The sequence below is a fragment of the Lepidochelys kempii genome, chromosome 1, assembly GCF_965140265.1.
Source record: "Lepidochelys kempii isolate rLepKem1 chromosome 1, rLepKem1.hap2, whole genome shotgun sequence".
Classification (NCBI taxonomy): Eukaryota; Metazoa; Chordata; order Testudines; family Cheloniidae; genus Lepidochelys; species Lepidochelys kempii.
In genome coordinates, this window is record NC_133256.1 from 286,579,294 (window position 1) to 286,605,368 (window position 26,075).

The following is a 26,075-nucleotide window of genomic DNA, read 5'->3' on the forward strand; positions in this document are numbered from 1 at the left end:
CGGGGGAAGCCAGCGGGCTCGTGCTGGGCGCCGGCCTCGCGCTCGGGGCTCCCCGGAGCAGCCCCCAGCAGGGGCAGCCCGCGCGCGGGTGGGGATGGGCAGGGGCAGGGCCCGGGCCGGCTGCCTGGCAGCCGAGGCGTGGGGACGCCAGGCTCCGCTCCCGCTGCGGCTCCTCTGGCCTGTCGCCCCGCCCCGCCCCGCGGGGGGAAGCCGGCTGCCGCGCCTGATTGGGCGGCTCCCCGCGCAGGCGCCGGGGCAGGGAAGCCGGGCCGGGGGCTTTGCCAGGGAAACGGGAGTGTTTACAGCCGCCTGCCCGGAGCGGCCCCGCCGCCGCCGCCGCCGCCGCCATGCCCGTGCGCTTCAAGGTGAGGGCGGCCGCCCGCCAGGCCTTCCCGGGCCCTGGCTTAGTCTCCGGCCTGTCCCCCGCGCCGTCCGGCCGGGCACCGGCGCTGTGCGAACCAAGCAGGCACGGAGCGGGTGATGAGCTGCGTGGAGTGGGGTCAGGGCCGGTCGGTCCTGGTCCTGTGTGGGCACTGGGCTGGCCGGGGATGGTGCAGGACCCGTGTGGGCACGGGGCTGCCAGGGTATGGGAGGATTGTACAGGACCTGTGTGGACTCTGGGCCGGCACAGGATGGGGGGATGTTACAAGACCTGTGCGGGCACGGGGCTGGCACAGGCAGGGGCGATGGTACGGGACCTGTGCGGACACAGGGCTGGCATGGGATGGGGGGATGGTACAGGACCTGTCTGGGCACTAGGCTGGCACGGCATTGGGGAGGATGGTGCAGGACCTGTGTGGGCACTAGGCTGGCACGGCATTGGGGAGGATGGTGCAGGACCTGTCTGGGCACTAGGCTGGCACGGCATTGGGGAGGATGGTGCAGGACCTGTGTGGGCACTAGGCTGGCACGGGATGGTGCAGGACCTGTGTGGGCACTGGGCCGGCACAGGAAATGGGGGATGTTACAAGACCTGTGCGGGCACGGGGCTGGCACAGGCAGGGGCGATGGTATGGGACCTGTGCGGGCACAGGGCTGGCAGGGGATAAGGGGATGGTGCAGGACCTGTGTGGACGCTAGGCTGGCATGGGATGGCGGGATGGTACAGGACCTGTGTGGGCACTAGGCTGGCACGGGATGGGGGGATGGTACAGGATAGGCGGATGGTGCAGGATCTGTGTGGGCACTGCACTGGCATAGAATCGTTTGTGTGGGCACTGGGGTACTGAGGTAGAGTACAGGAGGAGGGTTGTGTGTTGGTACAGGTACAGTGTGGCACCAGGCTAGCACAAGATGGGGGTGGCATGTGGGTGCTCATCCAGTAGCAGGTCTCTTAACTGAGACGAACTAAGGGGATGTGGCATCTCACTCTTATTTATGTAGTACAAGAGATGTACGAGGTGTTCAGCAGAATATGTAGAAAAATAAGGTTCTTGCTCCAAAGAAGATTGATTCAGACAAATATGATCCAAGGAATAAATTTGAGATGAACTGGATCCATAGTATTTATTTTTAAAAATGTAGTTAAAACTTAAAATAGTATGCACATTCTAGATGGTATCCTTGACATGTGAAATGACTTTGTATTTGCACTGTTTCTGACATTGCTGTCAGAAAACAGAACAAAAACTTTTTGCTTACTTTGATCAAGATTGTTTTAGAAGCAGAGGTACCTACCTGCTTATCTGACCGATTATGCTTTACAATGTGCCTGTGGATATTTAAGTGCTGGGAGATCTGTTGTTGGGAGGTAGGTGGAAAAATGGCACTACTCACAGTGTATGTCCATTTGCTGTAGGGATTGAGTGAATATAAGAGGAACTTCAAATGGAAAAAGTCAGATCTGTCAGAGTTTTGTAACCCTTCACGAGAGCAAAAATCCTCAAGGGCTGGACTTCGGTCTGATCAACTAGGTAAGCTATTAGAAATAACTGCCATAACTCATACATCATCTTTGCACAGAGCCCAAGTTTTGCAGAGAGTGAACTAGTTTACATTTTTATCTAAAGTGAGAAATGTACATGTCATTCAATGGTGTATGTCCAGCTCTAAACATAGGCACAGAGTTAGCACGAGATGGGTTGTATTGCAGGGGTACAGGGTGGAGGTAATAAAGCAAATTAGTTACAGTAAAATAATTAGGCACTATTACTCTTTGCATGAAACAAGACAGAGGCAGGAATGGGAAGAGATGACAAAAGAGGCCACACATTAAGTGGAAGGCAAAAGATGAGTAGGAGAAGTTTGAACTAGTGAATAGGCATAAGCGATTAATGAAGGGATATAGATATGAAATAATCTGCAGAGTGTACATATTAGAGTAAGATTGGTTGCCTTGTTTGAGCTTGACATTTAAGCATTATAAGAGTCATCTACTGGTAGTAAAATTGGTTGTCAGTGTAAGCATCAGGCAATTTGGTAGCTTTGTCAAGACAAGTAATTATCCTATCTTCCATCTCACCACCTTCTGCTCTAAGTGCGAGGTAGTGTCTTTGACCTTGCCTTTTCTAACAATCATATAGCAATGTGTATGGTATTATTAAAAATATTCCCAAAACAGAACACTTGTTCCCCTGCCAAAAGAATGAGAATAAACACCTGACAGGTTGCAGTCATGTTGATTAATGCACTACTGGAAGTTTCTGAGACTTCCATACTATGGTGATGAGAGTAGTATAAGAACATGCATAGTATAGAATAGAGGTGAGTTACAATGAGATTTCATGAAATGTGAATTATTAGGCACCTGGGACTCAATTCTGTGAGATGCTGAGTGCCTTGACTATCAAGACCCAAGAGCTCAATTCTTCATGGAACTAGGGTTTTGTGGGAGGTGCTGAGCACATTCAGCTCCAAAGTGAGGGCACTGTGCTCAGCCCTGTGCACAATCAGGGTTTGGATAGTTCATCATGCCCTTCTCCCTGGCCTGGATCTTTTTTTAAAAATTGAGCTGTAAGTAATCTCAGTTTAGGTTTTTTAAAAAAGATAACTTCAAGAAAGATCAAATCACAGGATAGGAAAATATCTACTTTAGGAAAACAGAAAGCTTTTTTTTTCTCTTGAGCTAAAAATAAAATTACAATCCTTGTTAGCATGGAGAGTTAATTTAACAGTATCATGGCAGTTCTCTAACAAAAGTGCCATTGTTGTACAAGTCCCAACATTTGCACTTGCATTTTCTTATTAAGGAAACTGCACATTTCTACCCATTGTTTTCATAGGAATACTACATTTTAAGTACCATTTGTGTCTTAAACTAGTACTTGCATTTTAACAATTTATAATCAACAAGTTGTATCCATGTTACTGGATTTTATTTAGTCAAATTATTTCCAAAATGAATATCTTAAAAATTGCAGTGATGCTTTTGAAATTGCTTTTCCATTCCTTTTGCTTCAGTCTGTTGCACAAGATGGAGTTTAATGTAACTTTGAATGAATTCAGCAGTGTTGATTTTTAAGTTAAACAGCTCCCCACACCCTTTTTGGAAAGTCCTCAGATGGAGTTTTGCAGGTGGCATTTAAAAATCACCTGGCCATCAGAGTCTTCTGTGTGTGTGTGTGTCTCAGGACACAAAATAAGAGTTTGGAACTGTGTTATCTGTGCTGGTTCTCTCTGGTCTCTCAAACCAACATGGTCTTCAAGTGGTCAGTGACAGCAAGACTTTCAAAGCAATTCCAAGAAAGCTACAAGCATTCCCTTTTATTTGAATCCAGTATTACTAACACCAAACATTCAAAAATCATGTCTTAGACCCAAAGTCACAGAAATGGCTAAAATCTCAATTAAAAAATTGGGTAATTTTTATTGCCTTCTGATTTGAGCCTTTGTAAACTGTCACATTTTCAAGCTTTTTTCCATAACCGTGTGGGCTAGAAACTTTAAACTAAGATTCTCATCTACTCACATGCCTCTGGGAGCTAGGGATTTAAGCTAAACATCAGATATCAAGACTCAAAATCATGTGGGTTGGCAAAAAAGCCATCTGTTTTCATAGCTTTTGTTGTGCTTAGGTTATGTCTCCCCCAGACCTTTGCTTCCATTTTATATGCCCACCTCTTTGTCTGATCACATTTAATCACACACATCCTTGGAACACTACTCACAGACACAGATTGGTGTCTCCACTGACTGATAATGTTTGGCTCACTTTTGGCTCTTTTCTGTTGAAATGCATACTTAATAGTTTCTCTTAACAGATTGTGGCAATTTAAGAATTACTCATAACACTTATCCAAACAAACAGATAGGTCAGCTTGAGTGCTGAAAATTTAATTCTGTCATATTCCGAGTGTTCCTCCAAATGTTACATTACTACTTTTGGCATTTATATGCTTTGTAGCCCAAACATTCTATGCATCTGACATTTAATATGCTACCTTCTGCCTGAAAGACAGTATATTCTCTTTCCAGCTGTACCCTAGTTCCTCACAGATTAGTTTATATACTCTGCAACTATTCATCTCAGCCAAATAGAGTCCTTTGTTAGTTGTTTAACACTCTCCAGCAGGATTCTGTTGTCACACTTTATTTAACTACTATATGTTTAACCACCCATTTCCCTCTTAAAATGATTAATTTTGTTCTCCTTATCTTACATAAATCAGCTATTTTTTAATTGTTTAAAATCATCTCAGATAATCAGTGTCTCTTTTTTGTGTAAATAGGGAAAGATGTTTCCTAAGCTTTAAAAATATTGTGTAATGTATTAAAGATACTAAGTTATTTTAAAGGCTACTCTCGAAGATTTTTTTTTTTTTTTGAAAGAAGAAATCTGTGCAGGTGTCTGTGCAGAATGTTATTATGCATATGGTGACAGGTTACTGCTCTCCAGTGACTGTAAGGTTAAAACCTATTCAGCAATGCACCTATGCAACATACATAAGTAGTTTAGGAAGTTCCATGCCATGCTTGGCCAGTGCAGATTGATGATTTGATAATTTTAGCCAAATTAATCTTTGTAGTGGCTGCGGGTTAAATTTCTGCCCTCAGCTATTCTCACTGACTCCCATTGATTACACTGGAAGTTGCAAAAGAGGCTTGTACGACTTGATCTTGTGAGGTTTCAGAGTAACAGCTGTGTTAGTCTGTATTCGCAAAAAGAAAAGGAGTACTTGTGGCACCTTAGAGACTAACCAATTTATTTGAGCGTAAGCTTTCGTGAGCTACAGCTCACTTCATCGGATGTATACTGTGGAAAGCACAGAAGATCTTTTTATACACACAAACCATGAAAAAATGGGTGTTTACCACTACAAAAGGTTTTCTCTCCCCCCACCCCACTCTCCTGCTGGTAATAGCTAATCTAAAGTGATCACTCTCCTTACAATGTGTATGATAATCAAGGTGGGCCATTTCCAGCACAAATCCAGGGTTTAACAAGAACGTCGGGGGGGAGGGGTAGGAAAAAACAAGGGGAAATAGGTTACCTTGCATAATGACTTAGCCACTCCCAGTCTCTATTCAAGCCTAAGTTAATTGTATCCAATTTGCAAATGAATTCCAATTCAACAGTCTCTCGCTGGAGTCTGGATTTGAAGTTTTTCTCTTGTAATATCGCAACTTTCATGTCTGTAATCATGTGACCAGAGAGATTGAAGTGTTCTCCGACTATTTATGAATGTTATCATTCTTGACATCTGATTTGTGTCCATTTATTCTTTTACGTAGAGACTGTCCAGTTTGACCAATGTACATGGCAGAGGGGCATTGCTGGCACATGATGGCATATATCACATTGGTGGATGTGCAGGTGAACGAGCCTCTGATAGTGTGGCTGATATTATTGGGCCCTGTGATGGTGTCCCCTGAACAGATATGTGGGCACGGTTGGCAACGGGCTTTATTGCAAGGATAGGTTCTTGGGTTAGTGGTTCTGTTGTGTGGTATGTGGTTGCTTTTGAGTATTTGCTTCAGGTTGGGGGGCTGTCTGTAGGCAAGGACTGGCCTGTCTCCCAAGATTTGAGAGAGTGTTGGGTCATCCTTCAGGATAGGTTGTAGATCCTTAATAATGCTTTGGAGGGGTTTTAGTTGGGGGCTGAAGGTGATGGCTAGTGGCGTTCTGTTATTGTCTTTGTTAGGCCTGTCCTGTAGTAGGTGACTTCTGGGAACTCTTCTGGCTCTATCAATCTGTTTCTTCACTTCCGCAGGTGGGTATTGTAGTTGTAAGAATGCTTGATAGAGATCTTGTAGGTGTTTGTCTCTGTTGCTATTACCAACAGGAGAGTGGGTTTGTGGGGGGTGGGGAGAAAACCTGGATTTGTGCTGGAAATGGCCCACCTTGATTATCATACACATTGTAAGGAGAGTGATCACTTTAGATAAGCTATTACCAGCAGGAGAGTGGGGTGGGGGGAGAGAAAACCTTTTGTAGTGGTAAACACCCATGTCAAGATTCCTCCCCCACTCTGAACTCTAGGGTACAGATGTGGGGACCTGCATGAAAACCTCCTAAGCTTACTTTTACCAGCTTAGGTTAAAACTTCCCTAAGGTACAAATTAATTTTATCCTTTGTCCTTGGAATATCCACTGCCACCACCAAACTCTAACTGGGTTTACTGGGAAACGTAGTTTGGACACATCTTTTCCCCCAAAATCCTCCCAAACCTTGCATCCCACTTCCTGGGAAAGGTTTGGTAAAAATCCTCACGAATTTGCATGGTGACCACAGACCCAAACCCTTGGATCTGAGAACAATGAAAAAGCATTCAGTTTTCTTACAAGAAGACTTTTAAAAGCAATAGAAGTAAATAGAGGTAAAGGAATCACCCCTATAAAATCAGGATAGTAGATACCTTACAGGGTAATTAGATTCAAAACATAGAAAATCCCTCTAGGCAAAACCTTAAGTTACAAAAAAGACACACAGACAGAAATAGTCATTCTATTCAGCACAATTCTTTTCTCAGCCATTTAAAGAAATCATAATCTAACACATACCTAGCTAGATTACTTACTAAAAGTTCTAAGACTCCATTCCTGGTCTGTCCCTGGCAAAAGCAGCATATAGACAGACACACAGACCCTTTGTTTTTCTCCCTCCTCCCAGCTTTTGAAAGTATCTTGTCTCCTCATTGGTCATTTTGGTCAGCTTCTTAATCCTTTATAGGTGAGAGGATTTTTCCTCTGGCCAGGAGGGATTTTAAAGGGGTTTACCCTTCCCTTTATATTTATGACAACCCATTTTTTCATGGTTTGTGTGTATAAAAAGATCTTCTGTACTTTCCACAGTATGCATCCGATGAAGTAAGCTGTAGCTCACGAAAGCTTATGCTCAAATAAATTGGTTAGTCTCTAAGGTGCCACAAGTACTCCTTTTCTTTTTGCGAATACAGACTAACACAGCTGTTACTCTGAAACCTCACAAGATCACAAGTACTCCTTTTCTTTTTGATCTTGTGACAGGCTAAGCACCCACATCTCCCACTGACTCAGCTGGGAATTAAAGGCACTCAGCATGTATGTAAGAGCTCAACATTTCACAGGCCCATAGTTTGTAAACTGTCTTTGCTCAAAGATCTACAAAATTTATTAAAAATCAATCCAGTATTATATATTCAGATTCTCATCCCAGTATGTTAACATTCTGATCTTGTGTTCCAGTGTCTTTAAATCCTAATAGACTTATTTTATTGTGCTCAAGCTTAATGCATATTTTGCAGGAATCACAAGAGAGCCAAACTTCATTTCCAAGAGAAGGGTGCCTTACTTCAACCCACAGATTTCAAAGTCCTTTGATTGGAGAGGGGACAGCGATTTGGAGGGATATTTGGACGACGCACCAGAATTCGAAGGCACTGGGCCTGCAGAGTCACACACAGATAACCACGATAATGATAGAAATCTGGAAAACATTGAAACACCTGAAGCACCCAGGCTTCCTAAAAAAATTCGGTCTCACTCTGCAGATTCTAGGATTGAATCAGCCATCACCCTTGCAGAAAACAGTAGGAAGAAGTTGCCACCCGCAACTCCAGTGAACCAGAAAGCAGTATTTGTATCTCCAAAAAAGCACTTAGAAAAAATGGATAATGGGGTAGGGATCATTAGAAAAACTTTTCCCTTTCTTATAGTCTATGGTTGAAGTTAATAATGTGACTATTACAGTATATTAAATACAGTTAAGCAAGCTTTCATGCTTAAAACTTTCTTCTTTTTCTTATAACTTTGTCTCTATGCAACTCTGTATTTTGATGTTAATCTATGTTAAGACCCCATTATGTTGGAAGAGCTGTTTGTTAGGACCAGATTCTGATTCCACTTAAGTCCATGGGAGTTTTACCATTTACTTCAAGTGAACTAGAATTTAGCCCATGATTTGTAGTCTTCCAAGATATTGTCGAGAATGAGATAGCGTATCTTTCATTCAGTTAGTTGGCCTGATCTAAGGATGTGGATTATAACAGCTTAGTTAAAAGAAAATTGCAGCAACAGAAAGTAGAGGAGAACAATAAGTGGAGATTTTTCTGATTCATTGACAGTTTCACAGAGTCCTGCAAAAGAAATCGGGCATGAATATTTCACCTTCAAATAGTTTCCCCAGAAATTCTGAATATCAAAGGCAGTTTTTATGGAAAACCCCCCCAAAAAACTCTCCAATGCTTGCAGCTGACCAGGTAATTTTAAAGAATCTGAAAAGTAAATATATAATTTAGTTTATCAGTCAATAAAGTCATTTAATTACAATACTTTCCTTATATTTTGTTATGGTAGATTGGTATGTTATTTACAGTGCCACTTTTGTTTTATAATATATAAAAGCCCATTAATTCACATATGATCCCTTATAAAAGGATCTGATCCTGCCTCCCCCTATGCAAGCAAAACTCTCATTGCAATTTTATGTACTTCAGTGGGAATTTTGCTTGTGTAGAGTCTGCAGGATCAGTTCAATAATAGGTAGGTGTTGTAATATCACATTGTTTAAATTATGAAAGACTTCACAGAGCGCTCCTTTTCATTGAGATTTTATTACTAATCCGTACGATGCTCTCCTAATTGGTGCTCATTAAAACAGCTGTTCCATTGCAAAGAACAGGAAGTCTGAAGCTGTAAGGTTTTTTTCTTTTGAAGTTTACTCCAAAAACATACAGTGTAAGGGCCCTGATCCTGCAAATGTTTACACATGTGTTTAAATTTACTACTGTTTACTACAAATTTGAGATCAGTGGGACTACTCAGAATAGTAAAGTTATACACATGTAAAGTGTTAGCAGTATCAGGATTTAAGATTGAAATTTTTATCATGAGATTCTAGTGTTATTAACAGAGTATTGTATCTTGACTTTCTGACTTATATCTGTAAACAACCTGATGAAAAGTACATCTGAATATTACAGTAATAGAGATACCTGATCCTTAAACAGGTGTATTAAGAATGCCCAAATTATCTTGACCTCAAGATAATTGTTCTAATCCAAGCCCATATAGCAAAGTTGAGGAAAATTTATCTCTATGGCATATGGCGTGTCCTTTAAGTTTCAATAATCTGTGGGAAGATCAGGTCTGACCAGTTGTAGAATTTGCTTGACTATTACATCTTCGTTTATAACACAGAATTAATTGCAGAAAAAGGAATGGATCAAATTACTGTGCAATAAGAGCCTTATTTTAAACCATGAAAGAGTCCATCAGTACTTACTGACAGGCTGTAATGTAGGTTTTATCGTATATTGTTTCAAAAATCTATGATCCTGAAAACCAATCTAAAGGTGAATTGCAAAGATTTGCCAACTACCTTCGTCCCCAACTGAAGAAAATATGCTCTTTTAGAAAAAATAAAATAAAGTCACAAATAAGGAAAAGTAGTTGGGTCTAGACTTAGAAAGGTCTCTGAATTACATTCATGCAAAGGAATAAACTGAAAAATAATTTCTGAAATTAAGTAATTTCCCCATTTAGCCTATAAATCTAATAGGTAACTTTTCCTCATGCAGTATTTGTTCACCCTTTGCTTCTCTGTGTGCATACTGGAGGAATCACTAAGGTAACTAATTTTGAAAATTTGACTTTAAGGTTAGGAAATTAACTTCTTTTGTTTTTTAAATTCAAAGGTTATTCACAATACAAGTAAATCCATTCCCCCATTTAAGTCTCCCACAATTATCCCTGAAACTGAATATGAGAGAAGTTTCAAAGTTTCTCCTCCAGTGATGGGACCAAAACTGAAGTGTGATTTGGAAGAGAGAGAATTTCCTGTATGTGCACCAGTAAATATCTCCCCTGAAAGAAAGGTATTCATATACATCTTTGAATGGTATTTCAGTAGTCTGTTTATAGTGTTTTTTTCTGTTAAGTTTTATAATTATTACATTTGACATTGCAGTCCATTGGGAATGGTTCTGCTCTAAAAAAGGACTCTAAAAATAACATTGTGAGGCTCCCTGGATTTATCTCTGTGATTTCTGTGTGAAGTGTGCTCAGTTTCCAAAATAAAAGATTTTTCTTTTTGCTAACTGCCAACCCAAATCCTTAGCTTGGCTCTGAGATTCTTTCCTTTCTGTGTACTGCTGCTAGCAATATGGATTCTACCAGGCAAGTTATGCCCTGCTTGGCACCTGTGCAGTCTCTTGATGACCAACAAGGAGTAGAATTCAGTGAACTTTCTATTGAGTGTGTTGGTTCTCCAAGTCTAACAGGAGTAAAAAGCAATATTTTTTTGTAATCACAAAACTCCAAAGCTATGCATTTGAACATGTACAAGGAACAAATCCAGTCTGTGTAAAGGTACCAATTTTACAGTCAATTTTCAGACTATAGTTACACTTAAAGAAAAAATGGGTGCAGGGATTGTAACTTTTATTCAACTCACTTTTTAAGTTGATAGCACACCATGTAGTATAGACAGATTCCAGTGTCTAGTTCAAACGTTAGGATGTCTTTTGTAAAGCCCAGACAGCAGTCAACTACCTTTTAGGTCTTGCATACACTAAATTATTTTTGCAAAGATTTCTTAACCATTGCTATTGCCAGTTCAGCTGCACTACCACCAGTGCACTTGAAGTTTAGAGAAGGTGTGGGTTGTTGGTGCAGGTTTGGCACCAATTCATCTTGAGTTGGTTTAGAATACACTATGGTAAGAACACTGGTAGTGACGGGCTTTTTTTCCTGATAGCAGAGCTGAACTAATTATACCAGTAGTAGAAAATGTTTAGAAAAAATATCTGTGTAGACACAGCCTTCAGGGAACATGACGATAGTCTTTTTATTAAATTCAGATCCACTGGAATAATGGTATTCTGTCTGGCTGAGAGTTCCAAACTACGTAAAATCTAACCTACTTTGCACAGTCGTAGGATAAACAAGATTTTTCTAGTATGCTGCTCACTGTTTTACCCATTTTAAAGCCCTACAGAGTAGGCTATGCATCCTTCAGTAATGAGGTCTGGATGGGACTCTGTTCAGTCCATCATATCTGTTTCTTGATAAACTAGCTTTTGCCCTCTGTTTTGCTTCTCTAGCAAGTATGAAGAAAGTCTGAAAAGTTTGGGGTTTGGTTTAAGTTTTCTGCTTATTTTTAAACATTGGAAATACAGGTTATAGTGTACCCTGGAAGAGAACAGGAGAAGTAAGTAAAATTATAACGTTACAAGAGAAGAGACAGTTGAGCAAATGAAGGAGTAAGGAATTTTTAGTTACGCTGTCGGAAACATTTTTTTATATATATTTATCTTCAGTGATGAATATATATTTTGGAGAACAGTATGTTTCTAAAGGTTCATCACACCCGCCCCTTCAGTTCAGTGTGCTCTTGCAATATATATCTGAGGGCCTCCAGCAAAACCAGATAGCCACATGTGACAAAGCTGAGATTTAAGGTAAAAAACAAGCAGGAAAAATGAAAAATTTGAACAGGGGAAAAACCCTCAAACCTTTTGTAAATCACAACGCAGCAAAAAAGAGCGCAAGCCAAGTTTTCTAAAAAATCCTAAAATTCTTCTCACGTCACTTTTAGGGGCTTTCTCACAAAATAACAGAAGAAATACAAAAATTCCCCCTACTTTAGTGCAACATTAAAGATGTACCATATTTTTTAAATTTCAGAAATACAAAGATAAGATTTATATAGCAGTATTAACTTAGCCACCTTGCATAGGTGTAGTGCTGTTTTATTCCTGTGGTTTCTTATTAAATGTGTAGTTTTATGTTAAATGTATTCCATAAAGTATATAGGACGTATGATGTGGCTGAGTGAATGTTGCAGTAGGAACCTGAATATTGGCATTTCCAGGCTTTGAGATTTTTTCAAAACAAGCAAGCTTAACATTGCTGTCTTGTAGAGATTACATTAAATATGTGTATGAGAGCTTGTCTACATGTGTGTTAGTGCGCAACATACTGGCCATGTAGACCCTGCTGGCGTACACTAAAAGTTCCCTAGTGTGCACTGAATAGCTGGCTAGCCAACAGTACTGCAGAAAAGGATTGGGGGTTATAGTGGATCATAAACTGAATATAAGCCAACAACGGGATGCAGTTGCAAAAAAGGCTAATATAATTCTGGGATGTATTAACAAGAGTGTCATATGTAAAACACAGGAGGTAAATGTTCCACTTTATTGAGCATTGGTGAGGCCTCAACTGGAGACTGTGTCCAGTTTTGGGCTCCACGCTTTAAGAATGGTGGGGACAAATTGGAGATAGTTCAGAGGGAAGCAATAAAAATGATAAAAGGTTTAGAAAACCTGACCTGTGAAGAAAGGTTAAAAAAACTGGACATGTTTAGTCTTGAGAAAAGGAGGCTGGGAGAGACCTCAGAACAGTCATCAGATATATTAAGGGGTGTTATAAAAAGGACTATGATCATTTGTTCTCCATGTCCGCTGAAGGTAGGACACGATGTAAAGGGCTTAATTTGCAGCAATGGATATGCAGATTAGATATTAGGAAAAACTTTCTACCTATAAGGGTATTTAAGTTCTGAAATAGACTTCCCAGGAAGGTTGTGGAATTTGCATCATAGGAGGTTTTAAAAAACAGATTGGTCAAGCACCTGTCAGGGATGGCCTTGGGATACTTGGTTCTGCCTCAGTGCAAGGTACTGGACTTGATAACTTCTTGAGGTCCCTTCCAGCCCTATATTTCTATGATTCTATCATTTAAAATGTTAAAAAAAAAAAAAAAAGGCTAGTGTGACATAGAATTTGCATTTACAGAGTTTGTTTAGTTTGTTAGCTAATATGGTATTTCTAAAATTATCTTTGCCTTAGAATAAAAGGAAAGAAACATTCCTAAAGCCAGCGGGAGATTCACCAAAACAAGGGAAATCAGAAACAGAACAGAAACCACCCAAACAAAAAAATAAACAACATATTACTCAAAAGCCCCGCTCTTTACATACAAGTCTTAGGTATGTATGTATAGAAAAACTGAACTTAGGTATTCAGCACCCTAATATTGTGAGGTGTGGTGGGCATTCATCATTTTGACATTGGAATCAAGTGCATTACCTTAGCATATCTGTCTAACACCTCTTGTCCACATACCTCTTTTTTTTTCAACTTCATACTAGCATTGTGATTGTGCTTGCTGTGGATAAACCAAAACACTGCTTCATCCTTCACCAGCTCACGCTGGACCAGTGTAGTGCTGGAAACAAAAGCAGGAGTTCGGTTAGTTCTCCCAGTCCAGTCCCCTATTGCTGCTGTTTATCTTTCAGTGACTGCTTTGAAAATGTAGACTGCTAACTCAGTCACCTGTCAAGCTGCTCACTTACTGGTTGCATGCTGGCCTTGAGGTACTTGGTTGTTCTCTGCTCTGCCCAGTTCCCGCCATGCCTCATCACAGGAAGGCACACAAGATTAACATGAAAACTTTCCTGAGCCATAGAGTCACCTGAAAAACATGGAGAAAACTGAGTTAGTCAGATGATGCTATGGGTATTGCATATACCTTCTGCCTCTCAGCATTACTTACATTGCCAGGATTGCCTTGGCAGTCCATACACTTTTTAATTTTTTTTTAAAGCAGCAGCTCCTATGCTTCTAAGATCTGAAAAAGAGAAAGAGAAAACCCCAGAAAATGGACATTAATCAGAAACGTACAATCCACCCCACCACCTTCATTCTCTAGTAAATCCATGTGCCTCCCTATTGTGCTCCTTCACCCACTTGTTTTCTTTAAGGTTTTACTGGGATGGGGTGGCTCTGTGTCTTCTGTCTAAGCCTGGGCCACTCCTGTCTCTGGACCTTGGAAGATAAGTTTGTTTTGCTACAAACCAAGAAAAAACACAAAGGCAACAGATGCAATTTATTTATGGAAAAATAAATGAAAATAAAATGAGATTAGGCTCCTTAACTCTTTGGTTGTCAGTGTTTTGGCCTTCAGGCTCAGAGTCAGTTTGGCAGTGGCTTTTGAGGGAAGGGTGGTGATCCTCTGCCATGGTATCTGCTTTCTGTAAGACTGTAGCCGCTGCCCTTCATGATTCTACAGTGGCTATTTGTGCAGGACAGAAGCATTCAAAGCAGTTACTAGAGCAAATCCAAATTGTGAACACATGCAAACACACAACACTTATCTTTTGATAGAAAGAAACTGCATCTGATATGTGTCAATGCTTTGCAATATATACTCCTGAAACAGAATGACTAGTGTGGATGTGCTGCAGTGTTGCTTCTTGAGCTGGTTCAGTCACACTGTCATTAGTAGAACATATGAGACCAAGTTGTGTCAGTTTCAGGGAAGGGAAAACAGGACTCTGGTCAAAAGTTAGGAGAGATGTCAACTGAATTTTTCCTACATATTAATATATACTGGGTTAATTTTACTTTTTAACTTTTGCCTTTTATAGTCTGTATTCCTGAAGAGGTGTTGGACAAAAGGGTTATTTCACGTTTATGCTGAAAATGAAGTTAGTTGTATTTTGGGCCAAGATTAAAAGAGGATGATTGAACTGCTCAGCAATTTTTTAGGTAGACAGAGCTAATTTCAGTATATGTTTATATGTTTGTATATTTCACATGAGGGGAAATGTGTGAAGACTAATTAATTTTAGTAAGTGCTGAGCACTATTGAAAATCACAGTACTTCTTTAGGTGCCTAAATATGCCTAACTTGAGGCACACATTTTTCAAAGTTTTGGCTTTGGAATTCATCTTTAATTGTCATGCAGCTTTTACTGTGCAAGAGCACTTATAATTATATTTATGTAATTATGAAATTTGTTTTTAAACAGTCTCCTAGATGATAAACAAAAAAAATAAAATTTTACTGTCTCCCCCCCTCCCCCCTTAATGTTCTAGGAAGGTGAACACTGAATATAGATCAAAATTTTTGTCCCCAGCTCAATATTTATACAAAGATGGAGCTTGGTCACGTATCAGGAGAAACATACCAGATCAAGTGAGTATCCATATAAAATTTTCTAAGCATTCTTTTAGGGCCCCAGTGAGCAAGGTGCTGAGGGTCCTCATCTCCCATTGAGGAAATTCAGGATTCACCCCCTTTGTAGGGGGCCCAACCCCAAGGTACTCCATTCTATCAAATCCTTGCAATATCTTTATGTGGTCCATGGGGCAGACATTGTGACTCCACAGTGGGATTTCTGTGCCTAGGACATGCTGAGAAGGTAGGGTCCAACTAGTTATGATCAAACCAGAGTGGAAATGTAATTGAGATGGTCTGTGGGAAAGGCCTCTCATTCTGAGTGTTTGCAGAGTCAGCGTCCAAAGACACTAATGCAGAGGGAGTGAAAAGGAATTGTATTCCGACCCCTTGCTTCACTTGCGATACCAAGCAAGTTTACTTTGCTTTGTTGAGATAAAGATATGTTTTGCCTAAATGTGTATATATAGTATTATATGGGGAACTAATTTTGTAATTTGTTGAGATGTGTCACTGTAAAATTTTAGAACAATTGAACCTCATAATAATTACTGTGAAACCAAACTCATGAGGACCTAAGAGGACTAAAAACAAACAGTATTTTTTAGTTTTGGTATGTATTAAACCTCAGCTTAGTACAATTAAAATTTTAGGAATTTCTAAGTTATTGAGCACACTCTGATTGCAAGTGTTATGGAAACCCTTTGCTTTTAAAGTGAAATACCATTTTGTCAGATGACAATTTCCCATGCCCGTAGGATTTGAGATATTGTGAAGGTAACACTAAAAACTCCAGGGAGGGAGTTTGAGATAGTGTGTGGCTGTAAGGTGACCCAAACTGGTTATGGGGTGGGTGAGGACAAGGAAATAAAATGTTTATCTGCTAGAATCTTTTTTCCTACTACTTTTTAGTCTAATCATGCAGTACTTATCAAAATCATGGATGAAGCTGCTGTTAATGGAGAACTACTTTGTGCCTTATCAGGCAATAGTGATCCTTACTGGGGTGAGGTGGAGAATTTTAGGAGGTAAATGTTTGTGGCCTTTCATTAGAGAGTAAGAGAAATGAGCAAATTCCCACATTCTAGGACAATAGACGTATGTTTCCAGTTGAGCCTGGCCTTCCCCAGGAGATTTTTTGTTTATGGGGAGTCACAGAGAAAGCTAGTTGGAAGTCACATGGGAACGAAGAGGTTCCATGATGAAGTATTCAAAAAAAAACTGGTAGGATTGTACACTCACTCACTCACTCTTCTCTCCACCAGATTCTCTTTTACTTATGACAGTATATTTTTATAGTGTATACTTCAAAAGTTGTTTAACTTTCCCTTTCATCTTCCTTGACTGGGCTCTGCCATTCAGATTCTGATTTATACTTCACCTGAGAGTATATCAGACTAGTTCTGCCTGTAGACAGAGAGCAGTATATAGCTCTTAGAGCAGGGGTGCAGTAGCTTTCCCTCATATACACGGTTTACAGTTTGGTTCAATGGCTTTGAGCACTTCCACTGTAAAAAGTGTTCCAACACCACTGTTCTAGAGGGGTGTTCTCATCTTGCTGGCTCTTATTACTGTGTCTGACTAATATCCTCACACAATGAAATGAGAATACAATATAACCCTTTGTCTCTGAAATAGTTTCACTAGGGAGGCTTGCAGTTATTTTTATTATACCTTTTAACTAATTAAAAATGAGTTGAAGTAGTAAAGGCTGAAAAGTAAGTTAAAGCTGGGAATTTACCAAGCTTCAGGAGAAAAGGTACAGGAAGGACTTAAAACAAGTTAATAACTCTTATGGACCTGATCTTTGCTTCTCCACTAGTTTTCCTTGAGTTAAGGCCTGCAAGATCAGGCCATATGTGACAAATAATAAATAGAACCGAATAAAATATTTCAGATACATTTGCAATTTAAAAGATTTCCACCATCTGAGAAATAGATTTCTGCAAATCAGTGAGACGAATATAAATCCCTAACTGGAAGAAAAAGTGAAGCTATGATCAGTTAAATAAAACCCCCCAAAACAATCGCCCCTCCTTTTCCAAAAAAAAGAAAATAAAAAACAGTGACACAAATGTGCTTTGGTCCTTCACAACTTAGACCTTTTGTGCCTAGCTGATCTCGTAATTTATCATGCTGTCATCCACCACTGTCACTTTGCCAACAACGCTAGCTTTTACTGTCCACCCTGTCAGCTTCTCCGTTCAACCACCACCCTGCCTTCTCCATGCCATCCCGGATGCATGTGGAAAAGTTCCATGAAAAGATCTATACAACTACTATCTTAACTCTGTCAAATCTCTCCTTAAAACTGGCCTCTGCTCTGACATCTACAAAATATTGCTTGCTGATTCTAGCTAGATAGGTTCCCGCATTCCTACCATTCCTCTTACTTGACCTCTACCTCCAATTTAAAAAGTGTAACAAAACTGTGCCAATCATGCCTGTATTTATTTCCTTGAGTGTTATATCCCCATTCCCAGGCCTTTTGTCAGATCTACACTCTGAAGGTTTTACCAATATAGTTATATCAGCAAAAATAACGAGGAGTCCTTGTGGCACCTTAGAGACTAACAAATTTATTTATAACTCCTTGTTATTTTTGCTGATACAGACTAACATGGCTACCACTCTAATAGTTATATCAGTATTCTGTTCTGGCAACGTGCTCCTAGAGCGGACGCAGAATATAATGACAAAACTGCATTTTTACTGGTATAGTCATGGCAACTGCACCTGTGTTTCCGCAGCGAAGGGACCCACTCTCAGGCTTCCAGATCCCCAGTTGATGCCTTTCTGTGTGAAGACCTGCATCTCTCTCCCTCCCAACAGGGATATTTCCAGCATACACAGTTCTCTGCCTTCACTGTATTATCCCCAGCACAGACAGGTTGCTCAAGGACACATGCTTGCTTTCTCTTCAGAGGCGATTAATAGGTATAATTGCTACAGTTATAAGGTATTACCCAGCACTTCCTATGCAAGCCTACTTTATTCTTAAGATAAAAAACATTACAGAGAAAATATATTAAAAATAAAAGAAATTACATGCATGCTAATAAGTTTACCAGAGTTCACCCTAACATGGATTCTGACATCCAAAGGGACTGCTTGTGGCTACAAGTTCATCACAGCTTCAGTTCAGAACAAGCACCCAGATTTATGAGGCCTCAATAGATCCAGTCCTTTTAACTCTTCCCAAAGAATAAGGGCCCTCAGGACAAAGCATCCTCTCCATTTGCTGGATCAGGAAGAAGGCCATGAGCTAGTTTAAAACCAGGGTGTTTATCCAAAAAGCCTTTCTTTGTCTGTTGTTCCCTGGAGAATCCAGTTTGAATTAGTGTATGTACATCTTAGCAGAGAGGTCGCCTCAAAGGGCTGATAATGGAGGAAGTACATTAGCATCCCCCTTCCTACTAGAGAAGGTACCTATAGTGCCACAATTGCACATACACAATTGCATTTTTAATACAGTGTAGCCCAAAGGTACTAACCTTAATTGAATAAGGTTTAACCAAATTCAAAAAAGTTTCTTAATTCAATAAGATTTATTCAAGATATTGTCAGTCGGCCACATAGCTTATTCAAGCCTCTCCTCAGCCAAAGTGCAGTCTTGCTGGTGTAACTGTATCTACAGTACGGGGGTCCTTGCCAGCACACACATGTCAGTCAGGGGTTCACACATCATCACACCCCCATAAACTAAACTGTTTTTTCACTCTTTAGTAATTTAAACATCTGAAGCTGTTCTCAAATTTTGCAAAAGCGTTCACCTATGAGCTGAGACCACACAATTTCAGCCCCAAAAGAGATGTTCTAAAGCATGTGAAAACAAGGGTTATAATGAAAGTCTCATTATAGCTTTAGCTATAGTGACTGCTTCCAGGAAACTGTTCTAATATATTTTAGAATGGTAGTGGCAATTCTTCAACAAAAAAACTTCAAAAACAGACTCCCAACATGAAGCTGCAGAACTGGAATTAATTTGCAAACTGGATACCATCAGATTAGGCCTGAATAGAGACTGGGAGTGGTTAGGCCATTACAAAACCTAAACTTAATTTCCCCAATATTAATTTCTCCCTACTGTTACTCACACCTTCTTGTCAACTATTTGTAATGGGCCACTCTCTTACCACTTCGGAAGTTATTTTTCCTCTCTTGGTATCCTGCTGTTAATTGATTTATCTCGTTAGACTGACCTCACACTTGGTAAAGCAACCCCCATCCTTTCATGTATTTATACCTGCTCCTGTATTTTCACTCCATGCATCTGATGAAGTGGGTTCTAACCCATGACCGCTTATGCCCAAATAAATTTGTTAGTCTCTACAGTGCTACAAGGACTCCTTGTTATTTTTGTTCTAAGATGTATTAGTAAGGGTTATTTTTCAGCAGTAGAATAAAAATCGCCTTGAATTATCCTTTTAAAAAATTAATGTGAGGTAATTCATAATCACAGTAGGACTGTCTAGGGTCTGTGTCCTGCTGAGATAATGCTAGCTCCTGGGTCATTGAAAGAGCTTGGTTGTTCTTTGTACTTCACAATTCACTGGAGGCAGACATTCTCAGTATGCCTTTCCTTCCCATGCAGAGTCCTATTGCTCTGAATTTATATCCGCCTGTTATAGTTCAGCCTATCAACTATCATTAATTTTCATCCCTCTGCTTAAACTGAATAATCTTACAAATTTCATCGTATTATCATCATGCTGTAGTCTTAAATGACAGATTCTCAAAGAATAGTTTGTTTGTTTTTAAATTGAGAGGCCCAGTAGGCCAAAGTCTGCAGTTACATCAGTGCAACCCCAGTGAATTTTCACTCCTCTATTCATTTGTCTGCACTGTGATTACATGGGTAAAACAGAAGGCAGAACTTGCCCCCTTAGTATAATTCTTCTAGCAGATAAACAGAGAAATCTAATATATGAATGAAGGGTAAATAAAATAAACTAGTTGAGATTTAATACAAAAGCATGCGTGCTCTCAGCCATTATATTATTCTTCTGCATTTCCATTAACCTTTTTCACGAGCCAGTATCAGTATAGCAATAATACTGCTGCTATCAGGGACCTTGTATAATTCTTAAGAATATAAAAATATAAGCAAGATTTTTTTATTAGCAAACAGTGTTTGGGTGGAGGGCAAGATTGTGTGTGTGTGTGTGTGTGTGAGAGAGAGAGAAATGGGAGAGCTCTCACAATCTAATTTCTTAATTTTGTGAAAATATTTTTAGCAATATTATTATGGCATTATAATGACTAAAACTAAGGAGTTAAAACGTTTATATTTTAAGGCCAAAAGTAATTTCTTACTGTTCTTAAAATGTGTGTTTTCCATCTCATGCCTCGATGTTACAGTGACTGGTATCTTAGCATGAATGCCGTAGCTATTGATATTGATATTATAGTAGCATCTAGAGGCCCCTTGCAAAATCAGTTCCCCGTTGTGGTAGGTGGTGTACAAACGTATAGCAAATGACTATTGCAGTGTCAAAGAACTCAGTCTAAGGTCCTGATCCTGCAAACACATTTGCACATACTTAACTTTATACATATGAGAAGGTCTATTGACTTAAATATCCACCTTGAAGTGTTCAGAAGTTATGGATTTAAAAGTGATCAGTTAGACTTAGATGCTTAAATGCATCACTGCAAGAAATGCAAAATATTGCTAAAATATAACGGATTACAACATTTTTGTACCTAATCTCTAGGAGGCAGCATAGTGCTACGGTGACAGTTTTACAATGGTTCACACAGTAGTTATGTTAACGTCATGTCGTAGAAAAGAAATATTAAGACTGTTTCTGTATTCCTCCCCCTAGGATTCTCAAAACATCCTAAATTACATGTGGTATATGGAGGTTGGTTGCACCTAAGTTCTTGTTTTAATGCTTGGAACAATTACATGGTTTCTGAACATTGACGAAGAAATAGAATCCAGCACTAAACTTGTCCATAGATGCTGCATAATTTTTTCATGCTTATTGAATAAGTGATCGGTAACTATGCATTAGCTTGACTGCTCAAACACATGCTTTCTAAATAAATACATTTGCTATTTTGGCTTAACTTTTTGTTTTTTTGCTTTTATTGCACCTTGCAGTATTTTTGCTGTGACTGGTCCTGTTCTGTGTGTAACATGCCTTTCTATTGTAATTAGCATTAGCAAGCGCAAATAATACTTCACAATAACTTAACTGATTTTTAAAATATCAAACAAATGTACCCTGTGACATCTGTATATGCAGGTGAAAGAACTTCGAGAGAAAGCGGAGGCTTACAGGCAACGAGTACAGGGAACCCACTTCTCTCGATATCATCTGAATCAGATTCTTTCAGATAACAACAGACTTTGGGACGTGTCCTCAAATTCCAGTTCAGAAGAAACCATTAGCAACACCATCAGAGCTCTAGATCTAGCTGGGTAAGGTGCTTATCCTGGATGTGAAGGGAATGTAGAATTGTAGCTTTAAAAACTGAAATTTTTAAAAAGTAAATTGAGATTTAACACAACTTTAAGATCCCTAATGTTTACAAGACTTTGCATAAATGTATTTAAAGCAGATGGAATTTCAAATACTTTTCTACTAAAATTTTATTGTAATGTGTTGAGAACCCAAATAAGAAGTTTGACTTCATTTACTGAAGGAACAAGATAGGATATGCTCCCCCGCAGCCTGCTTCTCACTTGGCAAGCAGTCCTCACACACTCCTGTGTAGGTTCACCAGTGTTTTATTTGTCATTAGGGGTGCTAGAACAATTTGTATAGTGGGAGCACTGAGAGCCACTGAACCAAACTGTAAACCCTGGATATAATGGAAACCACTTCAAGTCAGGGAGTGCGGTAGCACCCCTACTTCCAGCACCTATGTTTGTCATGTACAGTTGTGTCCATAGGCATGTGTACGGGGTGTGTCGGGTGAGCCCAGGCACACCCTAATGCGGGGGTGGGCAAGCTTGTCCTGCCCGGCTCGCCTGAGCTCCCGGCCAGGGAGGCTCCCCCCGCCCCTGCCTTCCCTCGTCCCCCAGAGCCTCAGCGTGGTGCGTCCAAGAGTGGCCTTGGACAGCAGCGTGGCTCCGGCGGGACCTGAGCTCCTGCCACTCGGAGCCGCGTGGTAAGGGGGTGGGGCTGCGAGCTCCCTCTGGCCAAGCAGCAGGAGCTCAGGTCCCGCCGGAGCCACGCCGCTGCAGCGGGGGAGGCGAGGGTAAGCGGCATGGTAAGGGGGCCGGGGGAGTTGGATAAGGGGCAGGGAGTCCCGGGGACAGGGAGCAGGGCGGTTGGATGGATCAGAGGTTCTGGGGGTGGTGGTCAGGGGACGGGGAATGGGGGTTGGATCGTGGAAAACCTGGGGGTCTGTCAGGAGACGGGGGGGTGGATAGGAGTTGGGGCAGTCAGGGGCCAGGGAGCAGGGAGGGTTGGGTAGGGGGTGGGACCTTGGGTGGGGGGGTCAGGGGACAAGGAGCAGGATAGATCAGGGATTCTGAGGGGGGCAGGAAATGGGTGGGGGGCAGGGCCAGGCTGTTTGGGGAGGCACAGCCTTTCCTACCTGGCCCTTCATACAATTTTGGAACCCCGATGTGGCCCTTGGGCCAAAAAGTTTGCCCACGCCTGCCCTAATGTCTCAAAAAGAAAAAAGTGGCTTTGCGTTTTAATTTAATTGCATGATATGCTCTATATAGAAAACCCGTGTTTGCTCACAGCATGCGTCCCCACTACTGTGGTGCCACATTACCATTGGTCCTCCCCTCCCCTTCCGACTACTATTCTAGAAAATTCTTTGACCTATATAAGTGGCCACGTGAGGCGTGCCCAGTGCAGTGTCTACTGTGTTGGTAATGTTTGTCACGTGTACTCTACTGAAACAGCATAACAAGCCCGTGGCTTTACGTTTTAATTCAATTGTATGATACCCCCTTTTAATTTTAAAATATGGATCGGTTTGTTGTTAAGAAAAGGAGCAGACAAGCTGTTCACGTGAAAGAGCATTTTTGAAACTAGCACATGTGAAAAACAAACTAAGAAGTACAATGTCGTAACAGCGCCTCGATTCACTTATTATTTTGTACATTGAACAAGAATTGGCTTCGTCAGTTAATTACAGTTATGTGATTGAGGAATTTAAGTCCATAAAACCTGGTGAGCGACGTCATTCTCTAGGACAGGAAGATGAAGAAATCTTAATCTGTTTTGGTCAGTTTGGGTTAGCTCATTATCTGGTTAAAGATAAAGATCATGAAAATTGACTGTATCTTTGTATACGCCTGGTTATCACTACAGCAAAAATTTAGTATTTTGTGTCTCATTTTTTAAGTAAAGTTTAGTTGTTAATTTAAAAAAAATTAAGTTTAATTAAGTTTTAGTTTCTTTAGTTTGTTTGATAAATAAAAATAATGTCCTTTATGTTTGAGTATTTAATAAATGGTCGCCTTAAAAAAAAATTCCCTGGGTGCATACCCTAATGAAATGTGCTGCGCATGCCTATGGTTGTCTCTCTGCAGAATAAGACTTTCCCCAAGCTTCACCCTTCTCTCTAAGTACAAGCTGGGGGTGGAGGGAAGAAATCTCCTCTCTCTGAGATCCTGGGCTGCTTTGCCCTTCCTTTTCCCTCTCTGTTCCTGTCTCCCTTTTAACCATCCCCATCTGATGAACTGAATACCCCTGTTAACTGATTAATCATTCAGTCCTTAATCAATTATCTCCTAATTTAGCATCTGCAGGGAAGTTTACAGAGTGGTGAGTTAGCCTTAGGCTACTCCCAGGCTATCACAACCCTACATTATGTAAATTTTGTCATGCCTACATACATTTGTATTGGTGTTTTTGTAGAAACAAATCAATAGGCTTGTGATTAGCAGATCTAGTCCCACTGCACTTCTGTTTCTAAAATCAAGAAAAAGCAATTATGTATTCACATTTTTTTGCCTCTGCCCCTTGGGGACCATAAAGATGGATTGAGCAGATACTAATTTTGTCATTTATTGCTAATAAGTTTTAGAGACTTTTATTAATAATGTTGTATAGGTAATTATTCCTAAACCAAAAAAAGCAGTTTGGTCACCTCACCTTAAATCTGATTGTTCAAAACATTGTATGGGATACTATATATACAACCCACTTTCTCCCAGGCAGTGTCTTGGAGGCATGGGGTTAGGGGGGAGGGAGAATAATTGATCTATTTGTGTAATTGTAGCCATAATAAAAGCAAGATGAAACTTAAGACATTATGGTTAATTACACCATAATGTCTGATATCAAATACAAGGCCAGATTTTCAAAACTGTCTGGTTTGTTTTTGTGCAAAATGGATCTTTTGTACACTAGTTTCATTTGCATGCACAAATGCCTGATTTCTATGAACAATTTAAAGACCAAGATTTTCAAAAGATGGAGCCTTAAGATAGGCTCTAAAGTCTGTTTAACACCAGCCTAATTTTCAAAAGTGTTCAGCATCAAACAATTCCCATTGACTGAGGTGCTCAGCACATGTGAAAATTAAGTAGGTGCTGAAGTATGGACTTAAAAGTCTACTGTAAGGTCCTTTTTTTGAAAATGACTGATTAATCTGTATTCATTTTAATAACTAAACTCTTAATTTCTGACAGGTTCTTGAATTGGATGTATGCAGTTTATGGAGACACATACGTAGTAAATTGGAAAAAAACAAGTGAATATTTGGTGAGGGAAACATAGTTTGCTTTGTTTTATAGAGTTCCTGAGAAACAGATGTCTGCAAGCCAAAACATACTGCGGCAGCCTGACTCAATAGAACAGTCCCAACAGAACAATACAGAGAAGTTAGGCATGTCAGATGCCTCTACTGTACCAGTCAGAAGACGTCTAGCTTGGGGTGAACAAGACAGTACTGAACAAGTGGAAAATCAGCCACCAGGATTAGAGGAAGATGAAGAAAAAGAAAATAAACAAGAGTCAGCAGAGGCTCAGAAATTGAAAGAAAATAAGGATCCTACTGTGGACAACAAAGTAAAAGGGTACATTTTAAAATTTCATTGTCTTTCTTCTTACCTTTCCATGCTTTATGGGGTGATTTAAAAATAAACTAAACTTTACATGCTAATGCACTTAACAGGTAATTAGCTAGGGCACTAGTTTGACAAGTTCTGTATGTTAATAATTAGCAACAAGTGTCTTAAACTTCAGAATAAGAGAGGATTTGTTTCTACCACCAATTTCCTTCAGAGGTGAAGGGCAAAATGGAGGAAGAAATAGACCCTGAGCTGCTTCGCAGATTTGGCTCAGCGAATGATTTCCGTCAAAGAAAATTAGATTTTAGTAATGCAAAACTTTTTTTTTAAAGTGTAATTTGTAGAAACTAAACACAAAATACTATTGTGATTAATATGACTAAACTTAATGCATAACATTTAAAATGTTAAAAGTTGTACAGAAGGCCACTCAGAGTAGGCAAGTGATAGCACAACATATAGCCACGTGGAAAACTAAAATTAGGAGTCTGCTTCATACTCAATTTGGAAGGATTGGTAGGACTGAAAGGATAGTCTGTTCTGTCACTGTTGAATGGACTGCATAATATAGTGCTTAAGAGTATGTCTACACTGCAGGTGGAAGAGTGCCTCCCAGTGTGGGAAGACAGACATGCACGAGCTCCGCCCGAGCTAGCACACTAAAAATAGCAGGGTGGCATGTATGTACCCAGAGGATTAGGCAGGATTGTACTCAGGTGGCTAGCCCAATCCACTCCCCCTGCTGCTGCATCCACCCTGCTG

At 40.3% G+C, this 26,075-nt stretch overlaps 1 protein-coding gene across 6 annotated transcripts in view; it reads left to right on the forward strand.

The window, feature by feature from the left end:
* Nucleotides 1–262: 262 nt before the first annotated feature.
* The window catches only part of MDM1 (Mdm1 nuclear protein), a 34,496-nt gene continuing 8,683 nt past the window's right edge, over nt 263–26,075 (forward strand). The window contains exons 1-10 of one of the 6 annotated variants that reach the window (XM_073327839.1): nt 263–365; nt 1,799–1,913; nt 7,663–8,036; nt 8,482–8,616; nt 10,054–10,233; nt 13,210–13,349; nt 15,241–15,340; nt 21,151–21,189; nt 21,577–21,752; nt 25,038–25,319. In XM_073327839.1, coding sequence (XP_073183940.1) covers nt 348–365; nt 1,799–1,913; nt 7,663–8,036; nt 8,482–8,616; nt 10,054–10,233; nt 13,210–13,349; nt 15,241–15,340; nt 21,151–21,189; nt 21,577–21,752; nt 25,038–25,319 — 1,559 coding nt within the window. In that variant the 5' untranslated portion in view covers nt 263–347. Of the gene's footprint in view, nt 366–542; nt 585–614; nt 690–1,798; nt 1,914–7,662; nt 8,037–8,481; nt 8,617–10,053; nt 10,234–13,209; nt 13,350–15,240; nt 15,341–21,150; nt 21,190–21,576; nt 21,753–25,037; nt 25,320–26,075 lie in introns of those variants that run through there. The other 5 variants (XM_073327838.1, XM_073327837.1, XM_073327842.1 and 2 more) reach the window with 5 other exon arrangements.